Source organism: Macrobrachium nipponense, chromosome 20 (genome assembly GCF_015104395.2).
Source record: "Macrobrachium nipponense isolate FS-2020 chromosome 20, ASM1510439v2, whole genome shotgun sequence".
In the NCBI taxonomy this organism is placed as follows: Eukaryota; Metazoa; Arthropoda; class Malacostraca; order Decapoda; family Palaemonidae; genus Macrobrachium; species Macrobrachium nipponense.
In genome coordinates this window covers 20266540-20288837 of record NC_061089.1, presented here as the reverse complement: position 1 = coordinate 20288837, position 22298 = coordinate 20266540, and the positions used below count along the sequence as shown (strand labels likewise).

Below are 22298 nucleotides of genomic sequence, written 5' to 3'. Positions count from 1 at the left end.
GAGTCCAGTCTGTTAAAAAAATAAAGAAAGACACTACTCGATCGAGACGAAGAAGTCTTATCACGTACGATGACAGATTCTCCAAAACAACAAGTGAAGATTTGAGATCGCTTATCAAGACGCGCTGACAGATTAGGGAAGCAAACGGATCTCGCAGACTCTCTAATCTACAGTGTCGACATAAAAGTTAAACATTCGTAGTTTATAAAAGACAAAGAATTTCTCTCTTTACGTTATATATATATTCTTTTACAAGACGTTAATGCGAAATCTGAACACACATTTTAATACATCCTATTCTAAGCTATCTAGGAATCTGAAAAAATGTTGCATAATCTTACATGACATTTCAAAGAGGGGAAACATGCATTTTAAAGGTAGCAATATATAATAATATATATATATATATATACACACACACACACATATATATATATATATATATATATATATATATATATGTATATTTATATATATATGCTATATATATAATAATTTATATAATATATAGTAGTACCATATATATATATATATATATATATATATATATATATATGTGTGTGTGTGTGTGTGTGTGTCTGTTGTATGTATGTATGTATGAATATCTACCTATATTAGTATATATATAAGAATTTTATGACTTTTATGAGTGTGAGCTCATTTTCATGTTCCCTGTCTTCAGCCTATACCCATCTCTTTTGGGGTCGCTGTTCTGTGTAATCCTTCTCCATCCTCTACCTAGTGAGCTTATTTTTAATTCTAGAATTTATTCTACTATAGATGATATTGCATCATCGTCATGCCATTTATTATACCCTTTATCATTAATAACAAATTCATTTGCAAAATTTACATGAAAGTATATGTGAATTTCGGGTAAAATAGTATAGAAATCTAGAAACCACATTCCTATTCTTTTGATTATATTATAAATTTCAAGGCGTAATTATTATATGACAAAATAGTTTTAGTACAAAAATCAGCCTTGCAACTATCAAAGTTTCTTATTCATTTGCAAATGTTATATAGAAATATATATGCGAATTTGAGCTAAAATATAATCAAGAAGTCATATTTCTATTCACTTGATTACATTGTAAATTTCAGGACTTATATCTTATATGACTAAATAGTTTAAGTGCAAAAATCAGCCTTTTAACTGTTATAGTTTAAAATTTATTTGCAAACGTTACATAAAAATATGAATGCGAATTTTTACTAAAATTTAATAATCATAAAATCACTTTTCTTATTCACTTGATTGCATTTAAATTTCAGAGCTTAATTTCCTATATGACAGAATAGTGCAAAATCCAGCCTTCTACCTGGCATAGTTTTGTAGTTATTACAAAATAAGCATCCTATATTTCTTTCTTTTGCCGTTTACTCAAAAGTTACTTTTTTTAAAAAGAAAAAAGTTCTTATAACTCCAAGAAGACTGATCCAAATTCAGTAAAACTTTTACAGGGTGACGTATAACTATTTATCTTGATTTTCAAAGAGATAGACTGATTTTAAATTGAAACTTTTTTTTGGCATATTATTTTATAAGTGACACTATAATTTTTTTCAATGCAAACAAATTAACTTAGAACTCGAATTTCTAAAAAACTTAGAACTCTAATTTCTAAAATATTCTCTTGGAAAAATTTCATTATTAGTTGAAAAATAAGTGATAGAAATTTCAAGCAAATCCCTTCGATAATTAGGAAGTTATAAGGACTTACTTTATAATGGGGCCTTATGGACTGGGCGCTCCCCTTGAGTTGAGGAATCAGTTGGTGGAAGCCTGGCTAAGAAAGGGATGCGATGCAACAAATCAAGGCTAAAATGACTCATTTTTTACACTGGGACAGGTTCATTGTCCTGTTTGCAGCTTTCTTGGACGTTTCATCTTGATCGATTTTATCATATTAAGTCGCACTTATGATACGTAAGCTCCGCACCATTCATTGTTCAGGCTTATTTCAAATAGTCTAATATCATAAACCTCTCAAAAACCAAAACACAGATAGCGTCAGCAGATGAACAATTAGGGCGGTGAAAAACCTTACAGTATCCTCAGTTTCCTTTGAATCTCTAGTTGGTTACTTAGCTTATATGAATATGGTATGGAAGGGGCTAGATATGAATGAAATGTAGCCTGGAAGCTTTCACTTTGTTATCAGCATCAGTAACACCCTCCTTACAGATAACTTACTCATCCCCAGTATGCTAATCAAAACATTGTGTTCTGAGCCAGCATTGGTGCCTGTGATTTCAGTTGTCAGTTGGGCAGCCAAACTTCTCCCATCCGCAATCATGTTATGTCCCGTAGGGGGTTAGTGCTGTCAGTGAACCTCATGCGGTGCACTGTAGGCATTACTTAAGGTTCTTTGCAGCGTGCCTTCGTCCCCTAGCTGCAAACACTTTCTTTCCTTTTACTGTACCTCCTTTCATATTCCCTTTCTTCATCTTACTCGCCACCCTCTCCTAATACTTGATTCATTGTGCAACTGCAAGGTTTACTTCCTGTTACATCTTTCAGATCTTTTACTGTCAAATTAGATTTCAGCGCTGAATGACCTCATAGGTCCCAGTGCTTGGCCTTTGGCCTAAATTCTATATTCAACTCAACCCAACCATGTTGTGAATGGAATCCACTTTTCGTCTTCAGCTGACCAGTTTGGGCTTCCCGGTTTGCAGGTACCGTCTGATCTGGCTCTGTGTTTATTATTCCTGTGACACACTAGACTGGGATGCTGAGCAAAACATCTCCTTTAGTAGATTTACATCAACCGTGCATGTCGTATCGAGGCTAGTCCATGACGACACTCCTGATTGGCTGTTGATAAGCCATCACAGGGCTGGAAACTCTCAGTCTCTCGAGAGAGTTCACATAGGTAGGATGTATCTTCCACCTCTCCTGAGGGATATCCTCAGGAGAGGTGGAACATACAATCTACCTATGTAAACTCTCTCGAGAGACCTTGAGTTTCCAGCCCTGTGATTGGCTTATCAACAGCCAATCAGGCGCGTCCTAAGTGACTGGCCTAGACATCAAATGTACAGCTGATGTGAATCTACTATAGCATTACAGTGGTAGGTGTCCCTAAGACTGATAATTTGAACTTTGACAAAGTTAACTTCTTTCGAGCAGAACGCCATTGAGAGAACAGATGCCGAATGGAAGGGTCATACCAACATATAGCTCTAGCTACTACGATGAAAAAAAAGAGAACTGATAACATCCGCTTAATTTCTTATGAGCAGATCTGGTCTCTTGATCTCTGTCATCCCTGCAGGATGTATAAGAATTATGTGAAGTATCCTGAACACCCAAAACGTTAATAAAAGTAAAAGACAGAAGTAGGACGAGGAAATGTGTTACTAACAGTTTCTATAAGTCACTGAATCCGGAGAACTATAAATTGTCTGAACTCTTCTTTACATCATGATTGGCACCTTCTCTCTCTTCCACTAGCATCATCTTTTTGAAGTTCGAACTGAATTCAACAAAGCTTAGTACTAAGCAATCTCTCTCTCTCTCTCTCTCTTTCAAGAAGTGTGTGGATAAAAAAATCACACTTATTCTAGAATTTCATTTGCTTAAAGATGAACTTTGAAATATTCTCATGTTTACTTTATTTGTAATTGACTATTTTGCAATAATGCTTTAGTCTTCATATGTCTAGATCGTTCTGTCTAACAGCTGCTTTGATTTTGTGTTGCCCAAAAATTCACGGTAGTCACTGCCCCGGTGTAACAGATGTGGGCACTTTGGGGAACTTATTTTCCATCGAACTATGAGTATCCTTGCTGCAGCAGTATTACCATCACATGTATTGGTTAACATAACAGTTTTGCTGTGAAGACTTATCATGATCTTGCTTATATATGTGTGTGTATATATACATACATACATACATACATATATATATATATATATATATATATATATATATATATATGTGTGTGTGTGTGTGTGTGTGTGTGTGTATGTGTATGTATATGTGTGTGTATAGTACGTATATATATATATATATATAATATATATATATAGTATATATATATATATATATATATATATATATATATATATATATATATATATGTTTAGGTATTTGCCATATGAAACTACTTTTATTTATTTATTTATTTATTTTTTTTTCCAGTTTCCTTTTTCAAATTTATTACGCCGTCTACAACCTAGGAGTTGTGATGCCAGTTTTAGTCGTTATAACCAGTCAGTTATGAATTAGCATCAGATCCTACAAGTTTATTTATGAAATTCACCTGCCTGTAGTATTTATTCAGTATGATATTATTATCTACTCAACAATCAGAGGACTTCATCTCATAAGGATAAAAAATAAAAACAAAAAATTCATGCTTGCAGAAAGTGTATTGAGGCCAACTGTAGACATTCGATGTGGAGCCGGTTACAAATCGTGAGTCGTATCATGGAAGTCATTTCTAATTACTTGGCATTTCAGCAGCAGTCGCTGCCGGATTTCAAATAGTCTATTGAACAGTAATTAGATTGGGGTATACCACCTTCCAGGTTGTGGGTAGGAGGAGGAAGGAGTCCGACAGCCATATCCAGCAGTGCCGATCTAGGAACCGAGTTCTTGGAGGCTTTTTGGTACCGGCATCACTGTCGAGAACCAAAATAGGATTAGTCGTAGGTTTTAATCAGACACGTTCGTGATTCACAGTGAGTCACTAGAAGTAACTGAACGAACCTTTCGTGTTCTTGAAGAGACAAAAAATAACGTACCCGCGTTCTCCTTTCGTTAAACGGCCTAAGATTTGCGAGAGCTATTTTTCTTTCATATTGTGGAAGAACCACTTCAAGGGTGCATTCCAGTGACTACAATATGTCACTTGCAAAAAAAAGAAAGATTAAATAAATAAATCAATCAATCAACAAAAGACAACGAAAAAATTAAGAAATGCACACGTAGTTAACATTTCCGTTCTAAAAGCATCTCTCTCTCTCTCTCTCTCTCTCTCTCTCTCTCTCTCTCTCTCTCTCTCTCTCTCTCTCTCTCTCTCTATATATATATATATATATATATATATATATATATATATATATATATGTATATAAAATTACATATATATATATTTATACATAAATAAATATATATACATATATATATATATATATATATATATATTACGTATATATATATATATAGTATATATATATGTAAAACTAATATAAATATATATATATCTATATATATGTATGTAAAATCATATATATATCATCTATATATATATATATATATATATATATATATATAGTATGTAAAATGTAAAACATATAAATATATATATATATATTATATTTAATATATATATCGGTATATCTGTAATATAATAATAATATATAATAAATCATTATATATATATATATCTCCTCAGCCAATACTCAAACCACGTTTCATTTCCACGAAGTGAACATATCTTCTTACCAGCTGGAGCGCAGCAGACACAGTTACTGGATCCACAGCCTCCTGGAACCTCTTGACCTCTGCAGACGTGTTGCTTCCAAGCATATCTCTTCTTCCTGAAGCAGTAACCTCCCATATTCTTGCACGTAGCATCACGGACGCATACTGGATGGAGATGGCGAATTATGTGTAAGTCTGGACAGATTTCATGTCATAATCATTTCTCTGGTATCAGTTTTTTATTTGGATTAGGCCTTCTTTGTAAGCCTATTGAATAATTGTATATATATATATATATATATATAATATATATATAATATATATATATATATATATATTAATAATCTGAGTAAGGGAAAACTGTTACATGAAGAAAGCCAACCTTCTGGTAAAGCTTGAAGGGTCTAGCCAACTAATATCTACTTAAGTACAGTAGGTCAGTATTGTCTCTCACTGAAACATTACTTCTTGTTACCCAAAGAGAAGGTAGTACATTTTACTCTTGTGATGATCTCTTTATCAAGTTGCTATAAATTTGGTTTTCTCCCGTGTTGATACTCATAAAGGATATTGCCCTCCCTCTCAAAAATCATAGGACTACTGGATTTTAAAACCTCTCCACTTCTTTATTTTACTGGGAAACTGAACTAACCTCCTTTAATGGACGCTGAAATCGTCATGGCACACATCGGAATGTTGCGAACACCCGTAATTTAAGCTCAAGGTTTTTTTTTTTTTTTTTCTCTCATAGTTCTGTACTCTCATCTACTTTTCTGTATGTGACATTGAAATTCATCTCTATCTGTTTTCGTATAGATGCTTTTGATAATCATTCAATCATCCTAGTATCTTGTTTCCTCACCAACAACTATAAAACTTCAGAACGTATCCGAGTAGAGAGAACTGAACTCGTTAAGAACAAACAGTCTTTAGATCCCATTTTCAAAGCAGCTGAATCCACGTTAAATGGCCTGTGCAACGATATTATTTTCATCCATGCGTTTTGTCCTCAATTGGAAAGCGGCCTCACTGTCTTTAGCGTGTAGAAATCTACCACTGTCCAAGAGGCTGCTGGGCAATTTTCTCTTCTTTGTTTCAGACAGCCGCGTGACACCGGCTAGTCTAAAACATCCTGCGTTTACACTTTGAAAATGCACATTCCCCTAACTACTCGGTTCCTTTATTTCTAATGATATTTGAAAAGGAAAAAACTGGAAACGTAGAGTAAAAACTGGACTTGCAAGGGCACAAGTAAGCGCCATTAGTTATTGTTCCAAGTAAAACCAAAGTTTGTGACATCAAGGTATGAAAACGTCACGAAACTCTCGCAATACGAAACCGAAGTTTAGCCAGCCAGACCTATCGAAGGCTTCGGCAATGAGAAGGAAAAATAAAGAATTGCGATAAGAGACTCACCCTTGTTCCTGCAGCAGGCGCAGTCTGTACCGACGCAGAACTTGGAGTCTATCTCTTTGTCGCAGGTTGTCCAGTTTGCCGATTTCAAGCAGGATCCGCTATGTGATGTACAAGCCGGTCTCGGGACGCATTGGGTCGTATCTGAAAAAAAGGAAAAAGTAAAAAAAATAATAAAACCAGTGTCAGCTTCAAGTGCCAATCATGTGGTTATACCTAGATCGGCCTTCTCTTGATAGAAGAAAAGAGAAAGAATATTCTGACCAATCTTCCGCATGGACTCAATATCATGATTTTGTCTCATTCTTCGTTGCTTTCCTAAAGCACATGCACGTGGCATGTATCCGTATATCTATCCCTCGTGATACATATGTATATATATGTGTTGTGTGAGTCTGAAAATGTATATATTATCCTTATGTTTGCTTAAGGTTTGCGAGAATTTCTTTCCCTCTCTCCTTGTCCACCTTTTTCTTATTGATTCATAATAGAATGAGCCGAGACTGTCGCCAAACAGCTGTGTAAAAAGTCGTATACGTACGATTCCCTTACCTGAAATACAAAGAGCGCACCTCCAGCCATAACAGCCAGCTTTGAGCACCAAGCCGCTGCAAGACGCAAGGTCGGTCCTGTAGCAGTAACCGAGGAATTGAGCATAGCCTGGGTTCCTTTGGCAAGCTGTTTGAGCAAATGAAGAGGAAGAGCTTCGTTAAAAGACTGCATGCTAAGCCGCTGAATTAGTTGAAGAATTATGGTATGACAGCGCATGTTAAATATTCAGCACTTCGTGCTTTTAGTTTTCTGTATAAGAAAACTATTGAGATGGCCATGGCTGTCCGTCCGCACTTTTTCTGTGCGCCCTCAGATCTTAAAAGCTACTTATGCTAGAAGGCTGCAAATTAGTTTTTTGATCATGCACCCTCCAATGACCAAACATACCAAATTGCAGCCTTCTAGCCTGAGTCGCTTTTCTTTTATTTAGCCATGAACGTGCGTCAACACAAGCCACCACCTGCCCTTGGCTGAAAGTTTCATGGACAGCGGCAGTTCAGAAAACTCGATTGCGCCGAAGAAGCTTCGGCTCAGTTTTTTACTTGTTGAACTTGTAACTAGAGTCAGACATTAAAAATCACAAGGAACACAGTATGAGCCCGAAACTTTGATTAACTTCACTGGAATCGACTAGTCTCATAATCTCTTTTCATTCTCTTACTTCATATTGGTAATTACGTTAAAACATTTGTCACTAAAGTTATATTATCATCTAAGAAAGTGATGGGTTCTTCTGAAGGTGAATGGACAATCTCATCACTCGGCAAAATGGACTGTCATACTTACTAAGTCACGGAGACAGAAACTCGACTCCACTGATTCCACTCACCTGCTTCTACCTGTAGAGAGGCAAGGGAAGAGATTAGGTATAGCAAACCCCTATTCTTCCCCCCTGTTTATCGTAAATTACTGATATGTTATTTGAGATGAGAAGGCATTAAACAAAGCATTATAAATTCCCCTCAGAATTGATTATCTGAACTTCTGGAAAACTGAGCAGAGAAACTAAAGATATTTCGAAGTATCACTGAATTTTCTGAATTATACCTGCTGTCTTTAGGCAATTACTTCGAATGGAGTGAAATGCAGAGGAAATAGATTAACAATACTGTTGCCTATTAAAATTAGATCTCTTAGGAACCGCCAATTTGTAAGTACATATAACTATATAAAATACATATACATATAATATATATATACCCCGGTCTGGTAAGCCACCAGGAGCAAGAAGAAGAGTGAGGACCCGAGGATCTTGTTCATCTTGGTGTCCTCTGCGGAATCTGTAGACTTCTTTCAAGAAGAGGAAATCTTATCTGGAACCTTTGCTCTGTGTGAGAAGCCGGTGGCAGAGGACAAACATGTTCTCGAATGAGGTTTTTATAGCATTTTTAGTTCGGCCTTACCCTCTTCTGCGCATGCGTAGATACACGGCCGACTATGATTGGTTGATACTGAAGTTAGGCGTAGGCACATGTGCTTAGATTTTAAACGTGACGTAGCGTCATGGGACATTGAAGAGTGATCTTCGAAATTTGCAATGATTAATTAAGATTGTTTTGGAAAGTGTCCAGATTTTGTCGTTATAAGAGAAGTTGATGCGAGACGTCACATTTCTTTGAGTATGCATATTATGTATATATATATATATATATATATATATATATATATATATATAATATATATATATATATATATATATACACATAAGGAAAATAAGAAGAGAACGAGGGAAAGAGAGAGAACAGTTTTAATTATTCCATCGTTTCCAGCTTTAGTTCGTTAATTAGAGCACGAAAAATGAGGCTTTTGATGACCGATATGACTGCCACAGAATATTAATGATTTTCCTTATAAGCGTAACTGAATATACTATATATATATATATATATATATATATATATATATATATATATATCTGATATATGTATGTTTATATCTACACAAATATTATTAAATATAATATATATAAATATACATATATATCATATATATGTATAATTTATATATATTAATACATCTATATGTGTCTTTCTGTGTATGCATGATGTATGTATATCTTCAACCTTCAAAATGTTCGCTATTTTAACATCTCGAAATACATGTCCTTCATGGCTGGGGAATAATGGTCAGAAGGGCAAATTATTTTTTTCATTATTTTTTTAAATACACATATGTAACTTTTTTAAGTGGTATTAACTTCCCTATCAGTACGGTGAAGTTTACTGCGTTGAGAATTGAAAGTAATTTCCTTATTGTCTCTCCTACTTTGCCCTTTAGTTTATTCTCTTCCTCTTCTCTTGTTATTATTATTATAATTATTATTATTAGGGAAAAACCCTCTATCGTGAGAGTATATATGATGTTCTAAAGGGTCCACAATAATACAAAGTGTTAAGAGCCGGGGAAAATTTTTGAGACTTTACAAAAAGCTTTCGAACCCTTCCCTGGGTTCATCTTCAGTCCAAATGAACAATAAGTTACAACATGTACAGAGGTAAATTTAAAAACAAGAGTCGTTGAAGATCGTTGACACCGGTCGTTAGCTCGTTAATGGGCCAGGTGATGAAGAAAGAGGGCAGTTAACTCCAACTACTAACGTTTCCAGAGGCCGTGTAATAGTGTTTTTTTTAAATAACTCCTAAAATAACTGATGGATTTCCATGATATCAAAGCAGGGAGCGCTTCATACAATGGCTTAATTTTGGGAAATACTGTGCTTTGCCAATTACGTTTCATTAACTTTTTTACTTAAGAAAACGAGGCTAAAGCCAGTCTTAGCCACCCACACATTCGCAAAAGTGATGACGTCCCTCAGTGACGTTGGTATAACGTTTCTTCCCCTGTACCTTTCATCCCCCGAATTGTTAAACGCCTGTTTAACTCCATAGATAACTGTCATATGACCTACCCCAAGCAATACGAAATTCTTTGTCAGTAAAAGTTCAGCATACCTGGTAATGTGATTCGTGACTTTAGACTACCTAAACACAAGACCAACCTTTTATATCTTACCCACTCACTTACATTGAAGATCAAGAATGAGACTTATGACAGGAGACGAAAGAAGCCATGCTAACCCTACACTTCGCACTTCAAGCGAGTGTTGGTAAAGCAATAGAAATATAGTTTTCTTTAGGTTAAGCCGTAGGACTCATTCTTCCATACAACACAGGTTACTCGATACATCAATTGCCAGGAAGAAAATGACAGAGAGCATTGTTTGATATAACTTATCATATCAATTTCACCAGAGAGAGTAGCTTGAATTCCTTAGAAGGTAGACTTCTAAAAGATGTTTCATATAAGGGCATTGACATCGGCCATTTGATAAATTTTGAAATCATATATATATATATCTATATATATATATATATATATATATATATATATATATATATATATATTATATATATATATATAATATATATATATATGTGTGTGTGTGTGTGTTCATACATACATAAGATTTATTATATTTCAACCTATAGTTTTATATATTTATTTACGTTATAAGTACCAGTACCTACGTTTGTTACTTAAAAGGTATGTGACAAATATCATTGCGACTTTGTCACTGGAATTATACCAGACTTCAATTAATGAACCAATCAACCTTACTTTGAGAAATCCATTGACATTGTCTACATGCCAAGCTGATATACTCGTATCAAAGTATTCATTAGCTTTGCTTTTCCAAAATAATGTTATCATCAATTGCTGGAAAGCATAGATATATGAGGGATGAAAAAAAAACAAGAAATGAACACTTATACATTTTACTCATCATCACTCTCAAGGAAAAGATCGTTTTCCTCGTCACTATCAATGTTGATGATGACCGGATCTATACTGTCTTGAATATTTTCTGAAAGCCAGCAATCATCTTCAAAATATCTTGATCTCCTGACAGCGCCAGCCCACGTCTCCCCTGTTACAGCAAGCCTGGCCTCTTCAAGCCTGGCAAAGAGATCAGCACGGGTAAACCGCTGCAACGAGGAGCGCACCTGTCGTTTCATACAGCCCCACACCTGCTCGATGGCGTTGAGCTCAGGATGGGCAGGGGGCAAGCGAACCACTTCATGGCCCCATTCACGGATTATATTATCCACAATGTAAACTGGTTTCGGCCGGTTGCCCCTGCATATCTTTAGAAGCTCAGGGCGTGTTGCGTGAGCTGGATACTGTATTTTTCGAGACCTGAGCCAGTTAACCAAATCCTCCTTTTTTGTAGCTGTTGTTGGGCATCGGCTATCTCCTGTCAATTGGCTATGGTATGGGGCGTTGTCTAGCACCAGCACCGAAGGATCCTCAAGCGACGGCAGGAGCTGTGATGTTAGCCACCGAATAAATATCTCTGAATTCATTTCTCCATGGTAGTCGCCGGTTTTATTTTTCGCAGGGAAGCATAAAAATGAATTTTCTACAAAACCTTTAGCTGTACCACCTGCTACCACCACAAACCTCTCTCCTTCTCCTGGTGGCACCTGCCGGCTGTAGGTGGCACTGGTGACAGATTGAGAGGTGTCCACCCACTCCTTGCTATGTTGCATTCTCGTCGTAAACCACGTCTCATCGACATACACTACTTCTCTTCCTTCATCACGGTGTTGCTGGAGGGATCGTAGAGCATCAACTCGGCGGCAAACGACGTCCAAAGTTTCTTTCCTTAGGTACATTTTCCGCTGGGATGTTTTGTACTGGAAACCCATGTTATGGAGGATTCGCCATACTGCCTTCTCAGATGTTTCTTCAGGAATGATATTTAGCATTTTAAGTTCTTCCGCTAAAGTGGCAATAGTGAAAAATCGCTTAGCAGCAAACATGCTGTGCACATGTCTCCTAATGGAACCAACGGTAAAGTTGTCAAAGACCTGAGGCGACGTATTTGATGATGCAGGTGGTGTTTCAGGTGGATGAGGATTCTTTCCACGGCTCACCAACACTCGGACAGCGTTCGGAGTATATATATATATATATATATATATATATATATATATATATATATATATATATATATATGGCTAGCACAGTATATTGCAATATATCATGTACTTATTACAGTCCATACTTTTCTTACCGATTTATACTAATGTTCAGGCGGTTTCTTTCTTTCTCTCTGTTGTAAATGGTGAAGAGTTTCAGCGCAATTGTAGTTTTGCAATGGCGAGGACAAAGCAACATATTTGCCATGAATAAAGTCGAATCTATATGAAATAGTTCAGAGCTACTACTACAACTGCTGCCGATGATTACCTTGGATGTACTAAAAGGGCTCTGAGGTAGGAGTCGAAGTCGGTGAAATTATTTCTGAATCCTGCTCCAGTCTTGCCCCAATAACATCATTCCAAATATAAAACTCTCTCAAGGAAAAAAATTGTTTTCTATTTCTACTAATGTTTTTATTTTATTTTATTTATTTATTTATTTATTTTTTGTCGCAAATCTAAAATTTGTAGGAGTCCGAGTAGAATATCTCTCAGTGCGATTCCACACCCCTGTTTTAAACCTCTTCTATTCGATAATTTGTGTTAACCATCTAATCATTATCTACCACCATAAAACATTTTATTGCTCTTCCGGCTCATTTTATATGTGCAGTACACAGTCTTTCCTAACAGGGATTTACTCGGTAGCCTAATAACAATGGGAATGAAGGAAAGAACAAGGCAAGAAGGAAGGAATGGGAAGTACTAGGATAGCCATAGGTGTAAACACCGAAGGAGGGTTGGGGTGGGGAACCTCTTGCGTCACAGTTACGTGATTAAGTACCACTTCTTCGAAACGCTCTGAAGGAGGGGAAGAAGTTCCTCTTTTTTTTCTAAGAGTAAACGGCTTAATTAAGCACATCTGTCAATTCATTGTACCACCAAAAATTAGGCCAATGTTTGAAACATTCATTGCTGTAGTTTCATGGAAATTCATGAGCCGGTTTGTTAGATATTTGGGAAAAACACTATTACACGGCCTCTGGAAACGATAGTAGGTGATTTCCTCTCCCCTATCAATCCTTCTGGCTGCAATTCCGTTGGATCTCCGCAATGGTTGTTGCAACGCTGCAGGAAGTCCTTCATCCGAGGGCGTAGATTGGGCAGCGGTTACCTAGACAGGGAGAGGCAAGTGGGCGAACATAAGCAAGGTTATGAATTACAATCACAAAACAGCGCAATAGTAGCACATGCATCCAGGAATGATCATAGACCCAACTGGAACGAGGCTAAAATTATCTTTAACCATAACAATGTAAATGCTAGATGACTAGTCGAGGGAGCTGCTATAAGTTTAGGAGAATCATTCAGAGGAAACAAGTTTTTTGTCAACGAAGACCCATTTGTTAATTTTTGTATTACTAGTATGTTTTTAAAAGATTTTAACTATAGGACAGGCTCTGTTTTTCCCTCTCCTGATGCTGCTTCCGCCTTGCCTCTCCCTGTCCAAGTAACCGCTGCCCCAGGGGAGTCTGGTTACGGTGCCCAATCTACGTCCTCGGATGAAGGACTTCCTGCAACGTTGCAATAACCATTGCGAAGATCCAACAGAATTGCAGCCAGAAGGATTGATAGGGGAGAGGAAATCACCTAGTTGGAGTTAACTGCCCTCTTTCTTCATCACCTGGCCCATTAACGAGCTAACGACCGTTGTCAACGATCTTCAACGACTCTTGTTTTTAAATTTACCTCTGTACATGTTGTAACTTATTGTTCAGTTGGACTGAAGATGAACCCAGGGAAGGGTTCGAAAGCTTTTTGTAAAGTCTTAAAAATTATACACGGACTCTTAACACTGTGTTATTGTGGACCCTTTAGAACATTATTATTATTATTATTATTATTATTATTATTATTATTATTATTATTATTATTATTATTATTATTATTATTATTATTATTATTATTAACAGAATTCACGAAACTTCACTGACAAAACCAAAACAGAAGTAACCCAATTAAGACGACGAAAGAGTCTCTTCTTGGGCTCATTGACGTAGTGACTGTGACTCAGTAAGTACCTGTGAAAAACCAGTAGGCGGATATATTATATTGGATGTCATCCTATTAAAAAAAAAACACACACACATTGAAATAGCTCAAAAATGAACACGTTGAAATAGCGCAGATTGAAGGGTAATATCTAGGTCAATTGGTATGTGATCTACGAAAAACCGACTTCCCTTCCTTGCATAACAACAGGTCACCCTGGAGTGAGTGCCGCCCATAATGTTCGCTGCCAATCCCATCTACAGCTTTTCTAGGCGTATGATATGTTGAAAAGAAATGCCATACTCCCGGATGCAGTAAATGACGCTCATGAACTATGCTGCAGAGTAGTTCTTTTACATACTCGTTGCAAGGAGCTGTCATGGCTGCTAAAAGTCAGTATTGAAATATAATGGATGGTATTGTTCAACCATCGAAAGATTTATTTCATAAGGGTAAGAAAACAAGTCATGACAACAGAAGAGGAAATGTATTTGGGACCAGTTACAATGACTTCATGCAAGAGCATCGGTGAATCTTCAGTTAGATCTTGGCCAAGTTTAGCATCAAATCTTGGAATGCTTCTGTAAACCATGACTGTGACGTCTTGAGGTGAAGTGCGACAGAAATTCGAATGAAATGTCAGTTACGAGGAGAGAGGAACTGAACGTTCACCTTACAGCTTCTTGGTTTACTGGAAGTTCTCCATCAAAATGTGCAATGGAGTAGCATGGTCACGCTTTGCCTTATTTCACTATAAAAACAAAGACAAAATTAGTAAGATATGTTGTGTTCTAAAATGAACTTACGAAGTTCACCGGAACAATTAGATTTCGGTAAATAATCTTTTTCACTTTGAGAGCGGATAAAATGGCAAGACTATTACTTGAATGATGAATCATTGCTAGAGCTGTCTCGTCATGATTATAACAGTAATACTTGAAGGTACAATTTTAAAATATACGTATGATTCTTATAATTGAACTTGCTACTGACTAACGCAATTTAATTTAAAAAAGCAATCAAAGTATCAGTAAGTAGTACAACTTTTACGGTCTAGAGACCCCTTCCCACTATTTCTATTCTTGGCCTATTCTGGAATCATTTTCATTTCCAGACTATTCGCTACCCTTCTTACCTGGATCAGGTACGCAGCAGATGCAGTCGGAGTCTCCGCAACCACCAGGAACTTGCCGACCCTCGCAGACATGTTGGTTCTCGGGCTTCGTCTTGTTTCTAAAGCAGTAACCTCCCTGATCACTACACGTGGCGTTGCGTTCGCACTCTGGTGATAATGACAAAGATGACGTTACTCCGAACAGATTTCAGGCCAGAATTATATTTACTCAGTCTGCACATGAAGGAAAGTATGATCTGAATTAGTACTAAGTTGTCTGTGTTGTACATGGCTACTGCAGTAAACCTTAGTTAACACTGATCAAGGAAAATTCATGAATAACGGGATTTGATTCAAAGGAGAAACTAGCCTACAAAGACATTTCTATGGCAACCAGGTGGACACCAACTAAATAACGAAAGCAATTGGTCCTATCCTTACAGTTAATTCTAATAGAATGCATTGATTTGGAAAGCTAACCAAAATTATTGGTCAGGAAAAGGAATCCCGCACTTCTTAGAAAATCTACAGTCCCTCCGCAATCTAATTTATAAAGATTTATATGTTATTTTCCTGGAATTGATATTGACTTTTAGTATTAGTATCAATAAAAGGGGAAATGCCGGAATTGTTAAAAAAACCTGGTTTCCAGAATATCGCTGGCTAACGTTTTCAGGAATTTAGTTTATGCTTTTTAAGAGAATCTAATTTATATATATGAAATTTTCATAATAAGAGATTCGAGCATAACCAGACCTATCAAAGCTTTATTCATTCCTGAAGCAGCTTTCGGTATAAAATAGGAACTTACTTTTTTCTCTACAGCAAGCACAGTCGTCTCCAAGGCAGAATAATGCATCTATCTCCTTGTCACAGCTGGTCCAGTTTGCCTTTTTCAGGCAGTATCCATTACCATTTAAGCAACCCCGTTTTGCAATGCATTCACTGGTATCTGGAGAAGGATATCAATTGTAGGTATCAATGCAAATGTGAAGTCTAGAGATAAAAAAAGAGAACCAATAAGAATTAGATATCTCTTGTGCGTCGAAATCGATTGCGTGTACATACACACACTCAAGCGCACACACTCACACACACTATATTATATATATATATATATATATATATATATATGTAGTATATATATATATATATATATATATATATATATATATATATATATATAATATATATATACATATTCATATATAACACAAATTGTTTGCCTTCATATAGGATACTCCTACCAAACCAGTCATCTATCTTACTTTCTCAATAAAAATCCTACTAAACATCACTAAAAATTGCTAAAATGATATTATTACTACTAATTCTTACAAGCACCTCTGTCCCTTTTCCATAACGCAGGAGAAGAATCATTCTCCAAACCCATTCTTTTTATGCTTTTCCATGGACTACGTACACGTACCTTGCATGTCATCTCTATACCGTGGTCAGCGCCTACGCTTTCGCCACTGCACCGTAACAGTCGATGACAATAATGAAGGGAACAGGGCAGAACCAATCTATGATTTTGTAAGTGAACAATACCTAGAAAAGGTTTCCTCATCTGGTAAAAGAACTGAGACCATCCTTTACCTGGAACGCAGCAGAAGCAGTCTGTACCAAGACATCCGAGGTTGAAATTAGTTCCGGGACACCTGTACCGCTGTTCCGTTGCCAGGCAGTAACCTCCCACATCCGCGCATTCCGGCTGGCGCTGGCCTGTGTTGCCATGATGCAGGCAGAAAGAGTCATGAAAAGACAAGAGTTACTATTGTTGGCCCATCCTTGCATACCAGAACTCAAGTTTTTGTTAACTGAAGTTCGCGTTAGGGAAAATCTTCAGTTTTCAGTAATGTGGACTCATCTGGTTCCATTTTGAAAGTGTTATTGCCACATAAGTGAAGATGTGATAAGATCATGGTAGTTTCTATTCTTCAAGGGAAAATCCTCGTTACTGATCGCAAGATTTTTTTTCTAAAAAAAAAATACAATAAAGAGAGAGAGAGAGAGAGAGAGAGAGTAATCAAGTATAGTAAGTAATTATAAATGTATATAAATTTCATTGTTCTAGCATACTTTTATTTACGTTTACCGCAGATACGAAATAAAATTGATATCTCTCCGCTTTACAGTAGTGATTCTCTAAACATGAACTCTTTGCGTTCATAGAGTATCATTAACTACTCAAAGAAACATGTGGTCGATAAATATACTATCACTAAAGCCTATCGATAATTGTATATATACTACTGAATTTCCTTCTGCACATCCAACTCACATCCATCCTTGCAGCAAGCGCATCCATCGCCGTGGCAATGCAGTTCATTGACGAGCCTGTCACATTCTGTCACGTTCTTGACGCAGATCCCGTTAGCGTCGGAGCAGACCGGCTTCTCCAGGCAGATGGAGGTATCTGGAAGAAAGTCGGATTGGTCGAAGAATTCACCTGAAACCTATAAGCGCCTCCGTGGTGTGGTCGGTTTGGTTCTGGACCACCACCTCGGTGGCCGCGAGTTCGATTCTCGGGCATTCCATTGAGGAGTCAAAGATGTCCATTTCTGGTGATAGGAATTCACTCTGGACGTGGTTCGGAAGTCACGTAAAACCGTTGGTCCCGTTGCCGAATAACCACTGGTTCCATGCAACGTAAAAACACCATGCAAACCAAACCAAACACCTGAAACCTATGTAACTTTACATTCCAGGAGGCTGTTTGACTGATTGATTTATGGTTAATGAAACTGGCGTCAAACACGTTTTAGTAAACATATATCAATAATTCAAACAGCCTCCTGAATAGCAGAAAACTAAAGTTACTTAGGCTTGAGGAACCCGTAGGGAGGTAGTGCCATCAGTGGACCTCATGCGGTGCACTGTAGGCATTACTTAAGGTTCTTTGCAGCGTGCCTACGGCCCCTAGCTGCAATCATTTTCTTTTCTTTTACTGTACCCCCTTTCATATTCATTCTCTTAATCTTACTTTCCACCCACTCCTAATACAGTACTCTATTCATGGTGCAACTGCGAAGTTTTCCTCCTGTTACACCTTTCCAACCTTTCATTGTCAATTTCCATTTCAGCGCTGAATGACTTCATAGGTCCCAGTGCTTGGCCGTTGGCCTAAATTCTATATTCAACTTAACTTAGGTTTGAGGCGATTTCTCTAAACGAAATGCTTCATAGGAAAAAAATATATATATATAATGTAAATGCAAATGATTTTGATTGATGCCGTTGAGAAATAGAAACGAAATGCAAAAATCCCTCTTTGGTAACTCGGCAGTTTACTTACTTGTAACACAGAGGGCGCAGTCTCTACCGGAGCAACCCCTTCTGAATTCTGAGCCGTCGCAAGAGTCCACTCCTCTCACGTAGCAGAAACCGTCCAGATTATCGTAGGTTGATACCCTTTGGCATTCTGTTGGAGCAAACATAATATAGAGAAACGGTTTACTTTAGGTCTGAATAATGGATTTAATGAGACTTTTTCTGTGTAATTATCTGAATTACTGACAGTAATTTAGCCAAACCGATGCTTTGCAAGTCAAAACAAATTTCCTGAAGAATTAACATCTGCTATATTTCTAAAGTGGCTTCGGTTCCCGTGAAGAGCATTTTGAATGTTAAGCTGAATACTAGTTCTATAAAAATATGTTTAAAAATCAAATAATCCTTTCCAGTAGTTTGAAAAACCGTATATATTTTTTTTATGATTATCAGATAACATTATGATTCTCAGAAATAATTACAAACTATACTTTTCAGGCAAAGAGAACCTTATCAAAGTAATCGCTTTTTAATATTTACATATATCCATCGTAGCTTACGCACCGTGCTTTTTTGTTCAAGTTTGGAGTTCAGTTCTATAAAAGAAATGAAAAAACGCACAAAGAATTTAATTTGCTTCCTGCGACAAAACTCAAGTAACTTTAAAAGTGACGGGATATTATTAGTGCTACTCTTATTTACACTTCTTTAACTTTACTGTTGTTGGTAATTGGGTCTTCGGCAACTTTTTACCCAAAGTCGTTCAAAGTATGCCGTTCTGTCCTCGAAAAAAAAAGAAAGAAAGAAAAAAAAAACACGTGCTGGCAGTATAAGACTTGATCTCTAGATATTTGTATACATGGGTACATTTTGTAAATAAATAAACTGTACAACACTATAAATTGCTTTTGATTTTCTTGTATGTTCTATTCCTTGCTATTCATACCTAAAGTATGTATTAAACTCAGTATATTAAGTTAAATTGTCAACAAATAGGACTCAAGTGGACTCTGGCAAAGGGGGTATGGAACCATATTGGGGTCTGGGGTCATCAAGAGGACAAGAACCCCAAGTGTTAGAGGATTAAGCAAAAGTTTAGATGATGAGCTCTACGGATATGTTGTGCACATTCGCGTTGGCGGTTTTAATCTTAGGGAACATTAAGGTGCGTTTACAAGTAGTGTGAACTATTTGTGAATCGATCTGATTTATATAGATTTTTGACATTATGCCAAGCACTGGGGCAACTCAGGCCATTCAGCACTGAAACGGAAATTGACAGTAAAACGTTTGAAAGGTGTAACAGGAGGAAAACCTCGCAGTTGCACTATGAAACAATTGTTAGAAGAGGGTGGACAGTAAGATGGAAGAAAGAGAATATGAAGGGAGGTACGGTAAAAGGAATGAAAGTAGTTGCAGCTATAAGGAGTCGAAGGGACACTGCAAAGAACCTTAAGTAATGCCTACATTGCACCGAATGAGGTGAACTCATTGACGGCACTAACTCCCTACGGGGTATTTGTCAATCGAAGTTCATCATCCAGTAAGAGCGTTGTTCATACTTACAAAATTACTGCAACAGCCACTCATCAGTCTGCCCTGATCGAACTCACCTTGATTTATCTGCGAGAAAGCGCAGGAAAGAAAAGTTAGTTGATATCATGACACCTTGCCTTCCTCTTCTCTTCTTCGTCTTATTCATACATGTTCTTATAACGCACTATAGTAGATTTACATCAACCGTGCATGTGATGTCATGGCCAGTCCCTTACGACGCTTCTGATTGGCTGTTGATAAGCCAGTCATCGGGCTGGAAACTCTCAGTCTCTCTCGAGAGTTCACATAGGTAGGATGTATGCTCCACCTCTCCTGAGGGATATGTCTTTCACCAGCATCCCTCAGGAGAAGTGAAACATACATTCTGCCTATGTGAACTCGAGAGAGAAACTGAGAGTTTCCAGCCCTGTGATTGGCTTATCAGCACCCTATCAGAATCGTCGTAAGGGACTGGCCTAGACATCAAATGCACGGTTGATGTGAATCTACTATAGTAGTGGCGTTTACAAATAAGGTCGCTAACAAGTTTAAAGAAAAAAAAAATGGAAAATTCAGATGTGTCTGAAGGTAACGTTGGTTTTCTTTCTTTATAACGAATCAATGCGGTTTTCAAAAGCTCACAGAATTTTCGTGAAACGTCTTTCGCTAAGAGAACTATTAGGAATGGTATGAAGGCCATAGGAAGTGGATTATGAACGATTCGTCATGCATGGACATCATTCCATAAACGTATATGTACAAAACGTCAATACGCACACATGCAAGTATGTGTATATGCAGACACAGGGAAGTAATCACGAAGATGAAATCTTAGAGACAACGCAATAACTATACAAAAATATGTTTGTGTATATTAAAGTCTCTCTCTCTCTCTCTCTCTCTCTCTCTCTCTCTCTCTCTCTCTCTCTATATATATATATATATATATATATCTATATATATATATATATATATATATATATATATATATATATATATGTGTGTGTGTGTGTGTGTGTGTATATATATATATATATTATATATATATATATATATAAATATACTTACATACACACACACACGTATATATTTTTATATACACACACACACACACACACATATATATATATATATATATATATATATATATATATATATATATATATATATATATATATATTACACAGGGTGTCCAAAAAGTCCCAGTACCATTACAACTATTTATGGCTCAGAATGGTACTGGGACTTTAGGACACCCTATATATATATATATATATATATATATATATATATATATATATATATATATATATATATATTATATCAACACCATGACTGTAATGTGGCCCACTTGCTCTGACTTTTACAGGTTTTCAATTACGGCTTCATCTTGAACATATGCGAAAGTTATGACATAAAACCAATAAAGGAACATCTGTGATTACGTAATGTACTCTCTCTCTCTCCCTGAGGTCACATGATCTTCTGAGTACTGTAGCAGTCATAGATATCTGTATAACGGTATTTATTTCTCTAATAACAAGAAGGAGAGACATTAAACATTTTTCATAAGTAGAAGAAAATTTCACACACACACACACAGAGGCTGAATACTCATTTGCTAGAAGAAGAAGACAAAATGTCTTAGTCCGTCCCAAATGGTCCCGAAGACCCTGCACAGACTATAATGGTCTATTTATGTTAAGTCGTGTGAAGCCCTCACATTAAGGTATAGGACTCTAAACAAAACATCTCTCAGTGATTTTCGCAGTCGCAGGCAAGAGGAAGTACGAAACACTTTCTCTGCACTAGTGCACTTCTTCAGGAACACCTACTGAAATTCGCGTTATGTTGAATCAGTTTCTAAGACCCATTATGACACATTTTGAGAGCCTCAGTATTTCAAACGCTTGATAAGTATAGTTACTTTAAATTACTTTAGAGTTTTCAAAAGTCGCCGATGACGGTAACTAACATTGCATTCAAGTTCTG

The 22298-nt window shown here is 36.6% G+C and overlaps 2 protein-coding genes and 1 long non-coding RNA gene across 3 annotated transcripts; all 3 read right to left on the bottom strand.

The window, feature by feature from the left end:
* Window positions 1-4365: 4365 nt before the first annotated feature.
* Window positions 4366-7560, bottom strand: LOC135222877 (uncharacterized). Its single transcript, XR_010316369.1, has 4 exons — window positions 7407-7560; window positions 6858-6998; window positions 5463-5606; window positions 4366-4636 (listed from the first exon to the last, which is right to left on the bottom strand). It is a non-coding gene; the product is annotated as an uncharacterized LOC135222877 (long non-coding RNA).
* A 3585-nt stretch (window positions 7561-11145) lies between these two features.
* Window positions 11146-12279, bottom strand: LOC135220772 (uncharacterized). Its single transcript, XM_064258245.1, has one exon. It carries the CDS (start codon window positions 12227-12229, stop codon window positions 11183-11185), a length of 1047 nt encoding a protein of 348 aa, XP_064114315.1. The 5' UTR covers window positions 12230-12279; the 3' UTR covers window positions 11146-11182.
* A 2572-nt stretch (window positions 12280-14851) lies between these two features.
* On the bottom strand, window positions 14852-18952 carry LOC135222871 (uncharacterized). The gene is made up of 6 exons (XM_064261224.1): window positions 18796-18952; window positions 17782-17916; window positions 17097-17222; window positions 16309-16449; window positions 15519-15665; window positions 14852-15134 (listed from the first exon to the last, which is right to left on the bottom strand). Exons 1-6 carry the CDS (start codon window positions 18935-18937, stop codon window positions 15127-15129), a joined length of 699 nt encoding a protein of 232 aa, XP_064117294.1. The 5' UTR covers window positions 18938-18952; the 3' UTR covers window positions 14852-15126.
* Window positions 18953-22298: the final 3346 nt, after the last annotated feature.